The 14,429-nt window shown below is 38.7% G+C and overlaps 1 protein-coding gene across 1 annotated transcript; it reads left to right on the top strand.

Moving 5' to 3' along the window:
- Window positions 1–1,328: 1,328 nt before the first annotated feature.
- LOC129098913 (nuclear GTPase SLIP-GC-like) lies at window positions 1,329–10,659 on the top strand. The gene is made up of 17 exons (XM_054608049.1): window positions 1,329–1,415; window positions 1,880–1,961; window positions 3,710–3,822; window positions 4,023–4,067; window positions 4,209–4,242; window positions 4,414–4,500; window positions 4,922–5,012; window positions 5,618–5,834; window positions 5,971–6,198; window positions 7,181–7,387; window positions 7,506–7,681; window positions 8,144–8,237; window positions 8,326–8,413; window positions 8,501–8,622; window positions 8,927–8,984; window positions 9,141–9,218; window positions 9,301–10,659. The coding sequence occupies exons 2-17, from the start codon at window positions 1,895–1,897 to the stop codon at window positions 9,312–9,314; spliced, it is 1,719 nt and encodes a 572-aa protein (XP_054464024.1). The 5' UTR covers window positions 1,329–1,415; window positions 1,880–1,894; the 3' UTR covers window positions 9,315–10,659.
- The last annotated feature ends 3,770 nt before the right edge of the window (window positions 10,660–14,429 follow it).

The following is a 14,429-nucleotide window of genomic DNA, read 5'->3' as shown; positions in this document are numbered from 1 at the left end:
CTATCCCTATTTTCATGGCTATAATTCTACTGTAATAATTGCTGCTGTTATTATAAGTAGTCTTATTATATGAATAATTTATGTCATATACATTGAATGTGTTGTATCTAAGAACTGTTATGCTGCTCATTCTGTACACATGACATCTATTGCATTCTGTCCATCCTGGGAGAAGGATCCCTCCTCTGTCGTTCTCCCATAGGTTTCTTCCTTTTTTCTCCCTGTTAAAGGGTTTTTTTTAGGGGAGTTTTTCCTGTGCCGATGTGAGGGAAGGACAGAGGATGTCGCATGTGCACAGATTGTAAAGCCCTCTGAGGCAAATTTGTAATTTGTGATTCTGGGCTATACAAAATAAACTGAATTGAATTGAATTGTTGTCACGTTGAATTGCAAATTGGATGCAAAGCAGAAAATGTGTTTACAGTTTTGGAGACTAGAGCTTAGGTTTTGCTCTCCGAGTGTTGGTCTCGTTAATTGTGCATTATGTGTCATTTTAGTGTGTTTAGAAAAAAATGTAATCATAGATGTGGATTATGCGCTTGCAAGTTTTGTGTTAAGTGCTGACTTTTACTTTTAACCATTTCTAACCCTGTGGCTCAGGGGAAGAGCAGGTTGTCTTTCAATCAGAAGATTAGAGGTTGTCGATGTGCCTTTGGGCAAGACACCTAACACTAAACAAATTAATGTGATGAATGGGTGTGAACGATTATGGGCAGGTGGCAACGATACAAATAAAATTCCATTTACCATTTAACCTCATATAAACCATGTCTAACCTGTTTAGATTAAGTTTTAGATTTGAGGCACTTCTTCTTTCTTACGGTAATTTTTACTTCACCTCCTCTACATTTCATAGGGGAACACTATACTTCTTACCCCAGCACACTGACAGCTGCAGTTAATCACTTTTCAGACTTTGAGATTATATATTGTAAAATATAATAAACTCTTAAATGTGATGTTAGAGATTAAACCAGTAATTTCCAGCATGTTGGGCTTGTGCTCCCTCACAAAACAGTTCCTCCCTTGAAAGGTTTCAGATTTCTAGGAGTTGTTGCTACAACCAAAGAGACATTTCAATTCTAAACATATTTTGTTTAACACAATTTGAGGCCCAACAAGTTAAAATATACACACCAGCATGATAAGAGAACAGTACATACAAATACATGTGTGCAATTTGTGTAGAATAATCTCTTTCAACAATTTATAAAAGTATGAATAAGATAAAAAATAAATCAAAAAGGGAGGTTTAGGAAGGGAGGAGTTTCGCATACCTTTGACATATATCAGAACCAGGAAGCAAACACTCTTTAGGTTTCGTTTATTGTGTGGGATGGACACCTATATGAACAAGGGACTACGCCCGCTTTAAAGCTGAGGACCGGCATTGATCTATAACCTACACGCTGCAGGTAACCGTTGGAATGATGTATTGATATTGTGAGGGACTCTTATTCCCCGTTTGAAAGCATGAAGACCGTCACGAACAATAAGGAGCAAACGATAGGCTGCAAGATCACAGGCTGGAATTAAGAAAATGATTGATGAAGTGCTCTTGTCTCGACTTGATGAAAAGTTAGTTCTATTTATAACAGTGTTATAGGTATGGAAAGCATAAAGTGTCATTATCTGCGTTTTCACGGTGTTTTTTAATGTGTTGCATATTTTTACCCCTCTTATAAAGCAGTCACAAACGCCTTGTTTCACTGCGTTTCTTTTCTTTTTTTACGGTAATGAGTCCCTCCTCTGTTTCGCATAGCCTGTAAGCCCAAAGTTTCTGTAACCAATGGCCACTTTGTATTCTTTCTTTTTTTTAAATAAGTATTACAAAATCTTGGTGGTTAATTTAAAACATGTTAATTTGTTTACTTTCCAGTTGCCGTTCGTGGTCATGGATGATTTTGTCCGTAACACATTAAATGAATGGGGCTTCAGCGAGTGGACTGAAAGATTTGAAGGTAAAGTATTACACTGCGGTCAAGTTAGCCGACTTGTACAGAAAACCAAGCATTTTTACTGTACAGATTAAGAGATCTTTCAAAGTGAAAGTCCTACATTTGTGCATTTAAAAAAAAAAAATATGAATATTTAAGGTGCTACAAATATAATTTTCTCAATAATTCCAGACAATGACTAATGTATACGCATTCATTATATCTCTGACTACACTTTTACAGAAAATGAAACACCTCTACTGTACCAATTCAGAGATCTTTCAAAGTAAAATTCCTTCATTTGTGCATTTAAAAAGCTAATTTATGACTTATGGTGCTATAAAAAGAGTTGATTCAATAATTCCAGACAATGCCTGATATAATTCTCTTCAGAACATCTTTGACACCACAAATACTGAAAATCAATAATTTTTACTGTACCAATTAAGATATATTCAAAAGTAAAAGTCCTAAATTTGTACATTCCAAAAACTAATTTCTGAATATTATAAGTGATATTAAAATATTCTCAATAATTCCCAAAAATGACTAATTAATATGTGTTCAGGACATTCCTGACTCCACTGGTACATAAAATCAATATTTTTAGAATTTAAAGAAAGAGATTCAAACTGATCCTTCTTGACTAGAGTTGCTGTCTGTCAATAATGATTCCACATATATTGTCAGTTTTTTTTTCTATGCTACACTTTTACCTTTCATTTTTGCATGTTTTTTGTCAAATATTTTAATTGCTACATTCAATTTTTTTTTTATTTCATCAATGGTGTAGTCAGACATGTCCTGAACAAAAATGAATGTGTCATTATCAAGAATTATCAAGGAAATTAATTTTAATTAATTATTGTCTGGAATTACTGAGAAAATACTTTTTAGATCACCTTAAATATTCAGTTATTAGATATATCTCCCTACAAATTTAAGACTTTTCCTTTGAAAGATCTTTTAATTAGTCCAGTTAAAATGTTTGATTTTCTTTACAAGTATAGTCAAAGATGTCCTGAACACATATGGATCAGTCATTGCCTGGAATTATTGAGAAAACTATTTTTTATAGCACCTTAAATATTCAGAAATTCGCTATCTAAATGCAAAAATGTAGGACATTTGGAAAATATCTTAATTTGTACAGTAAAAAAAAATGATTTTCAGTATGGGTGGAGTTAAAGATGTCCAGAAAAGAAATATATCAGTCTTGTTATGTGGAATTATTGAGAAAATACTTTTTATAGCACCTCAAGTATTCAGTTATCTGATATTTCTTGGTACAAATGTAGGACTTCTACTTTGAAGTATCTCTTAATTGGTAAAAATGTTTGACTTTTAGTTTGAGAGGAGTCAGACATTTCCTGAACACATATACATCAGTTATTGTCTGGAATTAGTCTGGAGTTATTGTCCGCAGTAGTATTACTGTGCCTCTTTTTTGGGCACAGATGTTGTGCATTGTTTATATGTTCTACCAACACTGAAACGTCTAAGCATCTACAGAACTAACAGAACTATGAAAAATGCTGAAATGTTGTTCTGCAGTACAATGCTGACATATGCTTGACAGACATAGTTTTAAGAAAATGAGAGAGATCAAGACTAAAGACAAAATACAAATAATTAAAATACAATCAATAGACATTAAAAATTAATTGAACAGCTGAACCAACACCTATTTCGGTCATTTTATGAAAGATTTCTGCAGCAGTTTGAAAATAATTCTTGCATGACTGAGATTCAACTCCGTATTCTTTTTGCAGATCAACGTATTGACACGGAGAGTCTTTATTGTCTCGATGAACACGAAATCGACTCCTTGATCCCAATAGTGGGACCAAGGTCAAAGTTCAAGAAGAGACTCAAGTTGTTAAAGGTAATGTTGTGTACTATGAACACAATTTACACAAATACTGTATTTATGATTTACAGGAGCACATACTTCTGTTTTCATGTCACATTAATTGATTTAAATATATCTATTATATCTATATCTATCTATTAATAGCATGTGCTAGAATATTAACATGTATTTAATATTATGGAATTGCAACTAATTTCTTTCGTCACTACAAGGAACAAAACACAGCAAATCCAGAAACAGTTGATTCGCCTACTCAAGTAAGTTGAATGAAGTTTCAAGCACTTCGGTATCATAAGGCATTTATTATATTCATACAGATCATATTTCAATGTCTGCTCAAACTTCTACATGGCCACTTAGTATTGATTTAAGACACAGATGTTCATGTTCACCCTCAGGTTTGTCCGTCCACCAGCGGCACAAGTGATGAAGGTGAGATACACTTTATCTTATTGATTAGTGTTCATTTCAGTTTTTAAGGCCGTAATATCTTGCTTTTACTAACCGACTATATTTCGAGACAATGTTTTAATTTTGTGAAAGGCAGATGCAAAAAACATTTATTTTTGCTTCTTTTTTTTTTAACAAAACATGTCCAATAAGGAAAGAGAAGGTTGGATCTTCAGGGCGAGTCTAGCCAATCACCAACTAAAAAACAACGACTTAACACGAAACCAGGATCAGACTCAGGTACTTATAATACTTTCCAAACAATGGCAACATTTTTATATAATAACATTGTTACTTAGCTTACTTACATAGCAAATGTCTGTTTCTATGTATTTGCCACAGAAAATACTTTCCTCGTTTTCTGCCATTTGTAGTCTTATCAGACAACCCCAAACAGTCAACGGCATACATTCAAGTATCCATAGCAACAATGGGTATGCTTCAAAGTAAATAACTTCACTGTGGCCTTTAACTGTATGATGTATCCTTTGCTAGTATAAGGCTAATGATACACTCTGAAGCATCCTAAATGGACCTGGCAGAGAAAGTTCCTCTCAGGCTTTACCTTCTTCTCCTCTGATTATTTGTCCCCTTATTGTGCATTACTTGATACACTGGTTCATGGTTCTTGCTGAATAGCTCTTTACTTTCACTATGGCAGAAGAAATCATACTGTCTGAAGTGAAAACCATCATGAGATATGTCCATCAGAAAATACCTAGCCAAGACAACAAGCTAAACAATTTCCTGAGGTAAGTATTACTTTTATTACATTTTCCATATTAATATGTTATACAGGCCTGGTTCCTGACCAGGGGCCAGTTTCATTAACAGATTAAGACTGGTAGTGTTTAGCCAGCCATCATGGGTTCGTCCCGCCGTCCGTATGTATATCCATTTCTCAACAACAACTTGAAGGAATTTCTTCAAATTCGGCACAAACATTCGCTTGGACTCAAAGATGAACTGATTATGATTTGGTGGTCACAGATCAACTGTGATGTGACAAAATACGTTTTTGATCATAAATGAAGAATTATGCTAATAATGACAATTTCACACAAATGTCTAATTGGATAAAATAAAGACGTGATGTCATTTTGGACAGACATGGATGTAAACCATGACTTGACTCTTTGTCTGAGGCATACAGTCGTGAGGCGGAAATTCTTGTTTTGTTTAAAAATAGTTAGTAATTTAACCAAAAGTTACAGCAAATTACTTCTACTGAGGAGAGTACAATATGCTGAAGAGGGCTATTCATAGACAGATCTCTTTCTGATTTTGACACATTCTTTAGGTGTTTTATGTTTTTGAAATTAATAAACTAACCCATACTTAAACTCTTGTACAACAGGGAAAAAATCTGTGGTTTGGATACAGACAAGAGGGAGAAGGTCGGTGTCTTTGGCAAAAGCGGGGCTGGAAAGAGCTCTTTGATAAATGCCGTCATTGGAGTGAAGGATCTCTTGCCCTCTGGAAGAGTCAGTGCATGTACCTCAGTCATGATTAAAGTGGAGGCTAACATGCAGAACTCAAAGTATGAGGCAGACATTGAGTTCATTACAGCAGAGGTAAAATGAGCTGAGTATGTTTGTTTATTTTAAGCTGTTATAAAATGTTTGATGTGGCTGAAAAAAATACATTGTTGATTACATAGCATGCCATTTAATTTAACGGAGTTAAAGGTATTTATTTAATTTTATTCAGGAGTGGACCGATGAGCTGTGGTTCTTGTTAAACTTCCTCGGGGATGATGCGGATCAGGAAAGTAATCAGAAAGATGACGATGATCGTCGGGATATTGTTGAAAAGCTGTCAGCACTGTATGGAGAAGATTGTGAAAAAAAATCTCGTGAAGACCTCATGGATGGCAAATATTTCAGAGAGATCCCAGAATTTCGACTGCGCAAGAAGAAAACTTTGACAGGCGAAACAGTAAGTGAGAGTAAAAATCTTATATCACTTAATAAGAAGCCCTCTTGTCTGTCTGACAGAGTGAAATGTTATTGAAGTTCATGTAATGTGCATACTGTCTAGCCATTCCAGGTTGGTTTAGTTCAACGGTAGTTCAACAAATGTAAAATTAAAATCACTATGTGAAATTTTCTACTTGAATAAAGGGTGACCTTGATCCACCTGTCCTTGATAACTACAAACCCATATCAAATGTACCCTTTGTAGAGTAATCATAAAGAAGTTTGTATACCAGTAACTAAATAAATGTATATAACTGTTTTGACAAAATCCAACCAGGATTTTCTCCTCCATCTTTGTGCCTAAACAGTTTGCTTTAAGATTTAATGACATCATGGTTTATTAAATCTCAATACTGCTTTTGTTTACACTAGAAAGCTGTGTTCGGCTCCCTGGTTAAATAATAATCATTATTTTATCTCAATGGGCATCATTACTTCCCAGCAGGTAAGCCTTACCGTTGGAGTACCACAAGGATTAGTACTTGACCCCCGTTCTATTCAGTTTATTCATGATAACTTTTTAAAAAGGGACACTCAACGCTGACGATCCTCAAATCTACATTTCTCTTTCACTGGTAGGCTGTGGTACTGGGGTCTGCTGACTGTCAAGGGTCAACATAAAAACAAGGAAGCTGAATTAGGCCTTCGATGAGAAACATACATGCTATGACCTCGGAAATGTTAAGCTCTGTCAAAATCTGATCATGATCAATTTAAACAGTCTTGTATCCACTTCCGGTTTAGTATTTAATATTTGTTTATCCAAATTAAGCTTTTTGCTTTTGTTGTTTCAGTGATAAGGTTTCTTAATCGCTCTTCTTTTTTGTATTTTCCTGTTTGAAATTGTTTGTGCAATTTGTAGAGCATTTCGAATTTGCAGTCCGTGCATATACATGAAATCCCCTCATGTTGTCTTAATCTCATTTCATTATTTACTGCAGGCAAAAGAGCTATCTGAAAAATTAGTGATATACACAAGAAGCGACCCAAAAGATGGAGAAGGTCAAGAAGTGAAAAGGTGGTATTGGCCACTAGTGAAGTGTGTCACTATCAGGGTGCCAAATAATGATCTTCTTAAGCATGTGACAATTGTCGATCTTCCTGGAAATGGGGACCGTAACAAGGGCAGAGACAAGATGTGGCAACAGGTAATTTATCACATGCAATGCTGTTTATTGTTTATTCTGTGATATCTGCAAATTGTGACATCATGTTATTGCAAAGTACGGATAATCATCATAATAACTTGCTGTCTCGTCCCTTCAGGTCGTTGGAAGTTGTTCCACTGTGTGGATCGTGACTGACATGAATCGAGCTGTGGCAGAGCCAGAAGCCTGGGAGATCCTGAAAAGTGCCAGTAGCTTCATGGGAAATGCTGGCGAGTGTCGGCATATTCACTTTATCTGCACCAAGTCTGATCTTATTGAAGATTCAGAAGATCGGTAAGTGATTTAAGATGCCAAAAGTAAATATACTTATATATTAAAGTTACTGTGAGGAACTTTCAAGTGCTTATGAAACAGTCTCATAACAATAACAATCCTGATTCCTCTACATGACGTACATAAGAAAATAAGACCACCAGCGAGTAGATTGTCTATTTTTATATAGTAATTTAAAATGCTGTCATTGGTTTTAGTCAGTTCTTTTCAAGGGATTTACTTTAGAACTCAATAACTGCTTATACACTCAATACAACTTACTAAATTAAAATAGTAGTCTGTAACTTTGTCTCCAAGGTTTCAAAATGACATAGTTCTTTCCAGAAAACTTTCTAGCAGATCATGGACCTGTAAAATAAAGTTTTGCATGTTTCAATATAAATGGTGGATTCAATAGTTAAAGGTACAAGTCTAACAAAGAGGGAAAAAAAGGTGCCAATTAATGTAAATGTTTACATTTAGTTCAGCAGCTGGTGTTCGTGATTTCATATTGAAAGCAAACGATCAAGCAAAGAAAGAAGTGAGAAAAGAATTCAGCAAACTACACACGGTTAAGGTGAGTTTTAGAGACTGACAGAAAGTTTAACACAAAGATTGTCTACAAATGCAAGCATGCCTTAATATCAGAACTTTTTTCTTTTCAGAAACATTTCAGTGATAAAAGTTTCAAAGTGTTCACAGTGAGCTCCAAAGAGTTTCTAAAAACGAAACTTCTACATAAAAATGATACTGGTAGGTGAAGTCTCAATATGAGAGCACATTTTTAAATATGTTGTGTAACTATGTAAGATGCTATGTAAGAGATGCATGTTTTTACAGAAATACCCAAACTTCGGAAATTTCTGCAGAATCTCAATGACCGTCACTCAGAGTCGTTAAACTATGTGTCTAGAGCTCTTGGGATTCTCTCTCTGATTCAAGGGGCCAGCCGTAGAGAAGGGGTAAGATCAAGTAATAAAATATCTTTCTTTGTCTTAAATCATCATTTATATTGACAGAAAATAATGTGAAAACATGTGAAAGTCAAAAACACACTTCTTACATGTAATGTCACCCATACATACGTTTGAGCAATCAATTTAGTTTTCCTGAATTTCTTTTTCTTCAGAGAGGCTGCATAACGACCTTAATTAAACCCAAAATCAACCGAATTTTGTATAAATGTGATAAAAATTAAGAAAGCCCATTCAAATAGCAGTATAGTTTCATTGCTTTAAATACTGAATGTGTTTTTGTTGATTTCAGGCTGACATAAAGACAGCTGTTTGCACATTCCTGAAACAAAAGATCAGGCATGAACTTGGTAAAATCGGCGAACACATGGAAGAGACTTATCAGGCTTTCGAAAAAAACACTAAAAATACTTGAAATATCTGATTCAACTGAATAAGTCAACTTATTTCCATTAGTGTAATTAATAGCGATCTTGATTTAAACATTATGTTTTTGGTTTTATTAGACGTTACAGTTGAGCTTGAGATGGTGAGGAACCACTACAAAGAACTGATGGGAAGCCCAGCTGAAGAACCACAAACTGGTAAAAACTGTTAATATATCGACATAATTCCTCAGGATGGAGCTGTTCTGAATACTGCTAACAATGTTTTTAATTACACTAGGTCTGCACAGCTGATTACCAACTGAAGAGTCCTGGGGGATTGCTGATTAGAGCCGGGAGGCATTTTGTTTTTAATGATTTAATGAACTCTTTTTTTTCTTCTTCTTTAATATATTCTTAAGTTTTTTTGTCCAATTTTTTATCTTAGTTTAGTATTGGTTGATGGGAATTGAAATTCCAATGGTTTTATGGGTGTTAAACATACATCCTGAACCTTGATCACAGTACATACTGTAGGTTTGATTTGACAAAGACTTTAGGCTTCTCAAAGAATGATCTGACCTTTCTTCTTTAATGTTCAAGGACAAAATTAGCTTGCTGTGTTTTTTGCTGGTGTTTTTGAAATGAGTTCATTCATTTATGAAATATTTGATAGAACTAGATTAATTCATTCATTCATCTTCCATAACCGCTTATCCAGTTAAGGGTCGCGGGGGTGCTGGAGCCGATCTCAGCTGTCATTGGGCTAAGGCAGGGTACACCCTGGACAGGTCGCCAGTCTATCACAGGGCCGACATATATAGACAAACAACCATTCACGTTCACATCCACACCTATGGGCAATTTAGAGTCATCATTAACCTAAGGTGCATGTCTTTGGACTGTGGGAGAAAGCCGGAGAACCCACGCTGACACGGGGAGAAATAGAACTAAATGATATTAATAAACCAGCCCATCTGGTTTCTCATTATTTACTGAACAATTATTTTGTTTTAATCTTCACAGGTTTTGTCATGGTATACTGTCCAATAAAGATCACGTTCAAAGTGCCACATGTACTTTGGCTTCTTTTTCTAAACATCAGTTTCTATTGATAGATAAGCAAACAATTTCCAACTTTTTTCTTGTCAATTTCTTTTTAAAACCTCTCAAAGACCTTACCTTAAATTAAGTTTCCTGACACCAATCTACATTACAGTTCTCAAACACTTTTACTAACACACACCACAAATACTATACATATTATAAATGTGTGATACATTTTAACATAGTAGGTTAGACCTGTTAGTCGGTGTGTTCAATGTGTAAAGATTTGTAAATATGCATGTTTGTTGCTCATTTACTCAGCATCTATGAGGTTTATGTCTATGAACTGATATGACATTAACTTTGTCATATAAAAGCCATGTTGTTTTGGACAAAATTTAAGACATCATTTTAGATGTAGAAATCACTTCCCTTGTTTGACATTGTTTTTGGATGTGTACCCAAGTACGTTCACTGTGTTCTACTGGCTGTGTCCCAACTAGTTATGCACTGCATCATGAGATATGTAACTGTCAATAACTCCCTAGCGTTGCTTGTTGGTTCAAGCCAAATTCACTGTAAATATTTCTTTATTAAATATCTATTTTAGGAATCAGAGTCCAGAAAATTCAAACAATTTCAAAATGTTCAAACCTTTCAAAATGTATTCTGGTCATAAAAAACATGACGATTTGGCATTTTAAAAAAAGCAAAAAAAGAGAGTACAGCAATGTCAGCAAACATCAAGACACTGAATACTATTGACGCAGGAATTATGTATCATAGTGAACAATAGTGGATGTACCAATTCCTTAACAATTGTCACGGGTGGGGTGTGGACCCAAAAGCAGAACGACCAGGAGACAGATAAAGTTCTGGAGCTTTATTCAAAGCTGAACACACAGCAGATATACAGGCAGGGTCAGACTCACATTGGGAAACAGGCAGGGGATGAGGCAGACGGAAACCAGAGGAAGCGGAGGCTACCCTCGTGGTCGGGGACAGAAGGCTAAGGCGGCTAACCGAGGCAAAGGCAAGGTAGGGGATTCCGGTGGTCGGGGACAGAAGGCTGAGTCGTTGACCGGGGCACAGGCAAGGCAGGGAAGTCCAGACAGGCAGGCAGGGTCGGCAACCCCTCCGAGGCCGCAGAATCCTTGAAGGCTGAGGCAAGGCGGAGATGCAGAACCCCTCTGGAGGGGGCGAACAGGAGGACAACCAAGGCGGACAGGCAGAACCCCTCTGGAGGGGGCGAACAGGAGGACAACCAAGGCGGAGAGGCAGAACCCCTCTCGGGGGCGAACTGGAGGATGACCAGGCCGATGGGGCCTCCCTGGGGGTCGGCCACGAAGACGACCAGGCCGACGGAGCCTCCCTGGGGGTCGGCCATGGGGACGACCAGGCCTCTCTGGCAGGTTCAGGAGTCGGCCGGAGCGCCGACTAGTCAAGAGCCGGCCGGAGAGCCGACGGTTCTTGAGGTGCAGGAGTCGGCATGAAAGCCGACGGGTCAGTAGGTGAAGGAGTCGGCAGGAAAGCCGACGGGTCAGTAGGTGAAGGAGTCGGCAGGAAAGCCGACGGGACAGGAGACGGCCGGGACGCCGACTGGACAGGAGTCGGCAGGGGCGGCAATGTGTCAGGAGTCGGCAGGGGCGCCGACTGGTCAGGAGTTGGCAGGAACGCCGACTGGTCAGGAGTCGGCAGGAACGCCGACTGGTCAGGAGTCGGCAGGAACGCCGACTGGTCAGGAGTCGGCCGGGACGCCAACGGGACAGGAGTCGGCCGGGACAGTAGTCGGCCGGGACAGGAGTTGGCCGGGACACCGGCGAGACAGGCGCAGTCTGGAAAGCCGGCGAGACAGGTGCAGTCTGGATAGCCGGCGAGACAGGCGCAGTCTGGAAAGCCAGCGAGAAAGGTGCAGTCTGGAAAACCGGCGAGACAGGCGCATTCTGGATAGCCGGGGAGACAGGCACAGTCAGGAAAGCCGGCAAGACAAGCTTAGGGACAGGCTGAGCGAAGTTCTGCGAAATGGCTGTCGTGAGCTGCTGAACCTGGATAAACAGGGCAGTCCAGGCCTGGTTGCTGCTCGCCAGGGCGTGGCGAACGTCAGCGGTGTTGGTGACAACCTGGGTCTCACGTCTCTGGAGCACCTCTTCAATGAATCCGAACCGGGCCTGTGACGAGGTGTCGAACGCTGGGTCCATGTCGTGGCCAGATCGTACTGTCACGGGTGGGGTGTGGACCCAAAAGCAGAACGACCAGGAGACAGATAAAGTTCTAGAGCTTTATTCAAAGCTGAACACACAGCAGATATACAGGCAGGGTCAGACTCACATTGGGAAACAGGCAGGGGATGAGGCAGACGGAAACCAGAGGAAGCAGAGGCTACCCTCGTGGTCGGGGACAGAAGGCTAAGGCGGCTAACCGAGGCAAAGGCAAGGTAGGGGAATCCGGTGGTCGGGGACAGAAGGCTGAGTCGTTGACCGGGGCACAGGCAGGCAGGGTCGGCAACGGGAAATCAGTCCACGGGAATTTGCTGGAAGGTCTGACATAAATGCAACGAACGATCTGGCAACAAGTGTGTGAATGAGTGGGGCATTTATACTGCAGGGTGTAGGTGCAGCAGAGTGAGCAGGTGAGAGGGATTGTGCTGATGAGGTGGGTGTGGCAGACAGGTGCACTGCATGAGGCTAATTTGGTGAGTGAGGGAGAGTGTGGTGACAGAGAGGGGGCTGGGCTGAGAGCTGGAAGTGGAACTGGGAGTGGCCGGAGTGAACTGAGAGAGAGTGACAGGCAGGTGAACAGAGTGAGCTAATTAGGTGAGTGAGACAGAGTGACAGGGAGTATGGAACTACTGACAGTATGGAGGAAGAACTGTGACAACAATAATATATTCACATCAATATTATTCTATTTAGAGTCTGACCCTTAGTGTTGACTTGGGCAGTGGTACAGAGAATTTGGCATGCATTTGACATGGTCTCAATAATTCAGTTTTTCTCAGTGTCTGCTGTACATCTCCTATTATGTGAAGCTACATTAATGTAACAGTGCTCCAGTGTGTTAACAAATATAATCGCAATGCTCTTCGGCAAGATACAAATGATTTCCTAATAACTCTTAACTTCTTTTAGATTGCATTTAAATACTTATTTTTTTCTTCTTTAAAGTGTAAAATGTGCCTACTACTAGACATTAGCAAGCTCCATGTGAGTTTTGTGTTCAGTTCAATTGTTGTCAATTAAAACTTTTTCAGCAAACTACTTTCAAATCATATTAGCAGCACAGACCAAACTTTCAGTGGAGCAAAGGTTTGTATTCAAAGACTACAAATTCAAGTTCACAGGTCGGGGAAGTTGAGTCAGCTGTTAACCCAGAGAGTGCTGCTTCTTCAGGCTGTCTGAGCGCCTCACTCTCTCCTCTGGTGTCTTTCTGTACCAGCTCCTGAGAAGAAAAAGCCACTGTCATACTATGCTAAGTGTAAGAGCCATTTGGCCATTGTTTTGTTTTGTAAAACCTCCCACCACTTGGGGGGATAGTGCCACTCTCAATTAGGCAAGAGGTCAATATAATCAGTGAGTGTTACCTGATGCAGGTGCTGCTGAAATGGGAGGCAAATAGTTTTTGACCGCTGTGCAATAGTGAACGAAGATGAATGGTATGATTTCTTTTGACTGTTATTTAGTAATGAAACGTATGACAGAGAAACTGGCTGTGCTCTGTTTGTTTATGAAAAACTGGGTTTGTAAATAATAAATTGGATTTATTTTGGAAGCTGCTTTTTCAGCAGTGTTATGAGGTGGAGTGATGTATCTCTAAATGAATTATAGTTATGAAGCTAGAAAAATTAAATATGTTAATTTACACAATCACACAGTCATTTATTTAATGCCAGCTGTCTTTTTTGAAAGTGTCTGTTTAAACTGTGTTGCTTTTAGTCAGAATTATGACCTTGAAATCTTCGTAACTGTGTAATATTAATTTTGAGCTTTGATTGGTCAGCAGGCGGTGCTTTTGTACGAGTTGACCTCTTATCTCCAACATAATCTGCTCAGCAGGTCCAGTGTTCAGCATAAGTAACCATGGTGATTTATCCCAGTCAGAAGTGAACCTCCGTCGTGGAACAGAAAACCCTGAAGTACCTTGATAACCCCAAATGTTACTTCCTGAAACAGGCCTCTGCTCTTGTGTGTTACATTTTGTCAATGTTCATGTCCTTGACTCTAACAGCGTCTCTGAAAATTCAGACTATATCATTGGAAAAGTTGAAAGTGTCTTAGATAACAGCAGACGTGTATAACTGGTTTAAAGAGAATCCAAACGCATGAACTCTGTGTCTGCCATAGGGTGACAAAATCGTGTTTATAAATTACTGTATAATATTGAATA

This window comes from Anoplopoma fimbria, chromosome 11, assembly GCF_027596085.1.
Source record: "Anoplopoma fimbria isolate UVic2021 breed Golden Eagle Sablefish chromosome 11, Afim_UVic_2022, whole genome shotgun sequence".
NCBI classification, from domain to species: Eukaryota; Metazoa; Chordata; class Actinopteri; order Perciformes; family Anoplopomatidae; genus Anoplopoma; species Anoplopoma fimbria.
Note: the sequence above shows the minus strand (reverse complement) of the source record. Positions and strands in the feature narration are given on the sequence as shown.

What these genes read in the sequence shown, in the direction of transcription:
- LOC129098913 (XM_054608049.1), top strand. Translation starts at nt 1,895, where the DNA reads ATGGATGATTTTGTCCGTAACACATTAAATGAATGGGGCTTCAGCGAG. An exon ending in AGAGACTCAAGTTGTTAAAG is followed by an intron (nt 3,823 to 4,022) that starts GTAATGTTGTGT and finishes CGTCACTACAAG; the next exon opens with GAACAAAACACAGCAAATCC. An exon ending in GGGCCAGCCGTAGAGAAGGG is followed by an intron (nt 8,623 to 8,926) that starts GTAAGATCAAGT and finishes TGTTGATTTCAG; the next exon opens with GCTGACATAAAGACAGCTGT.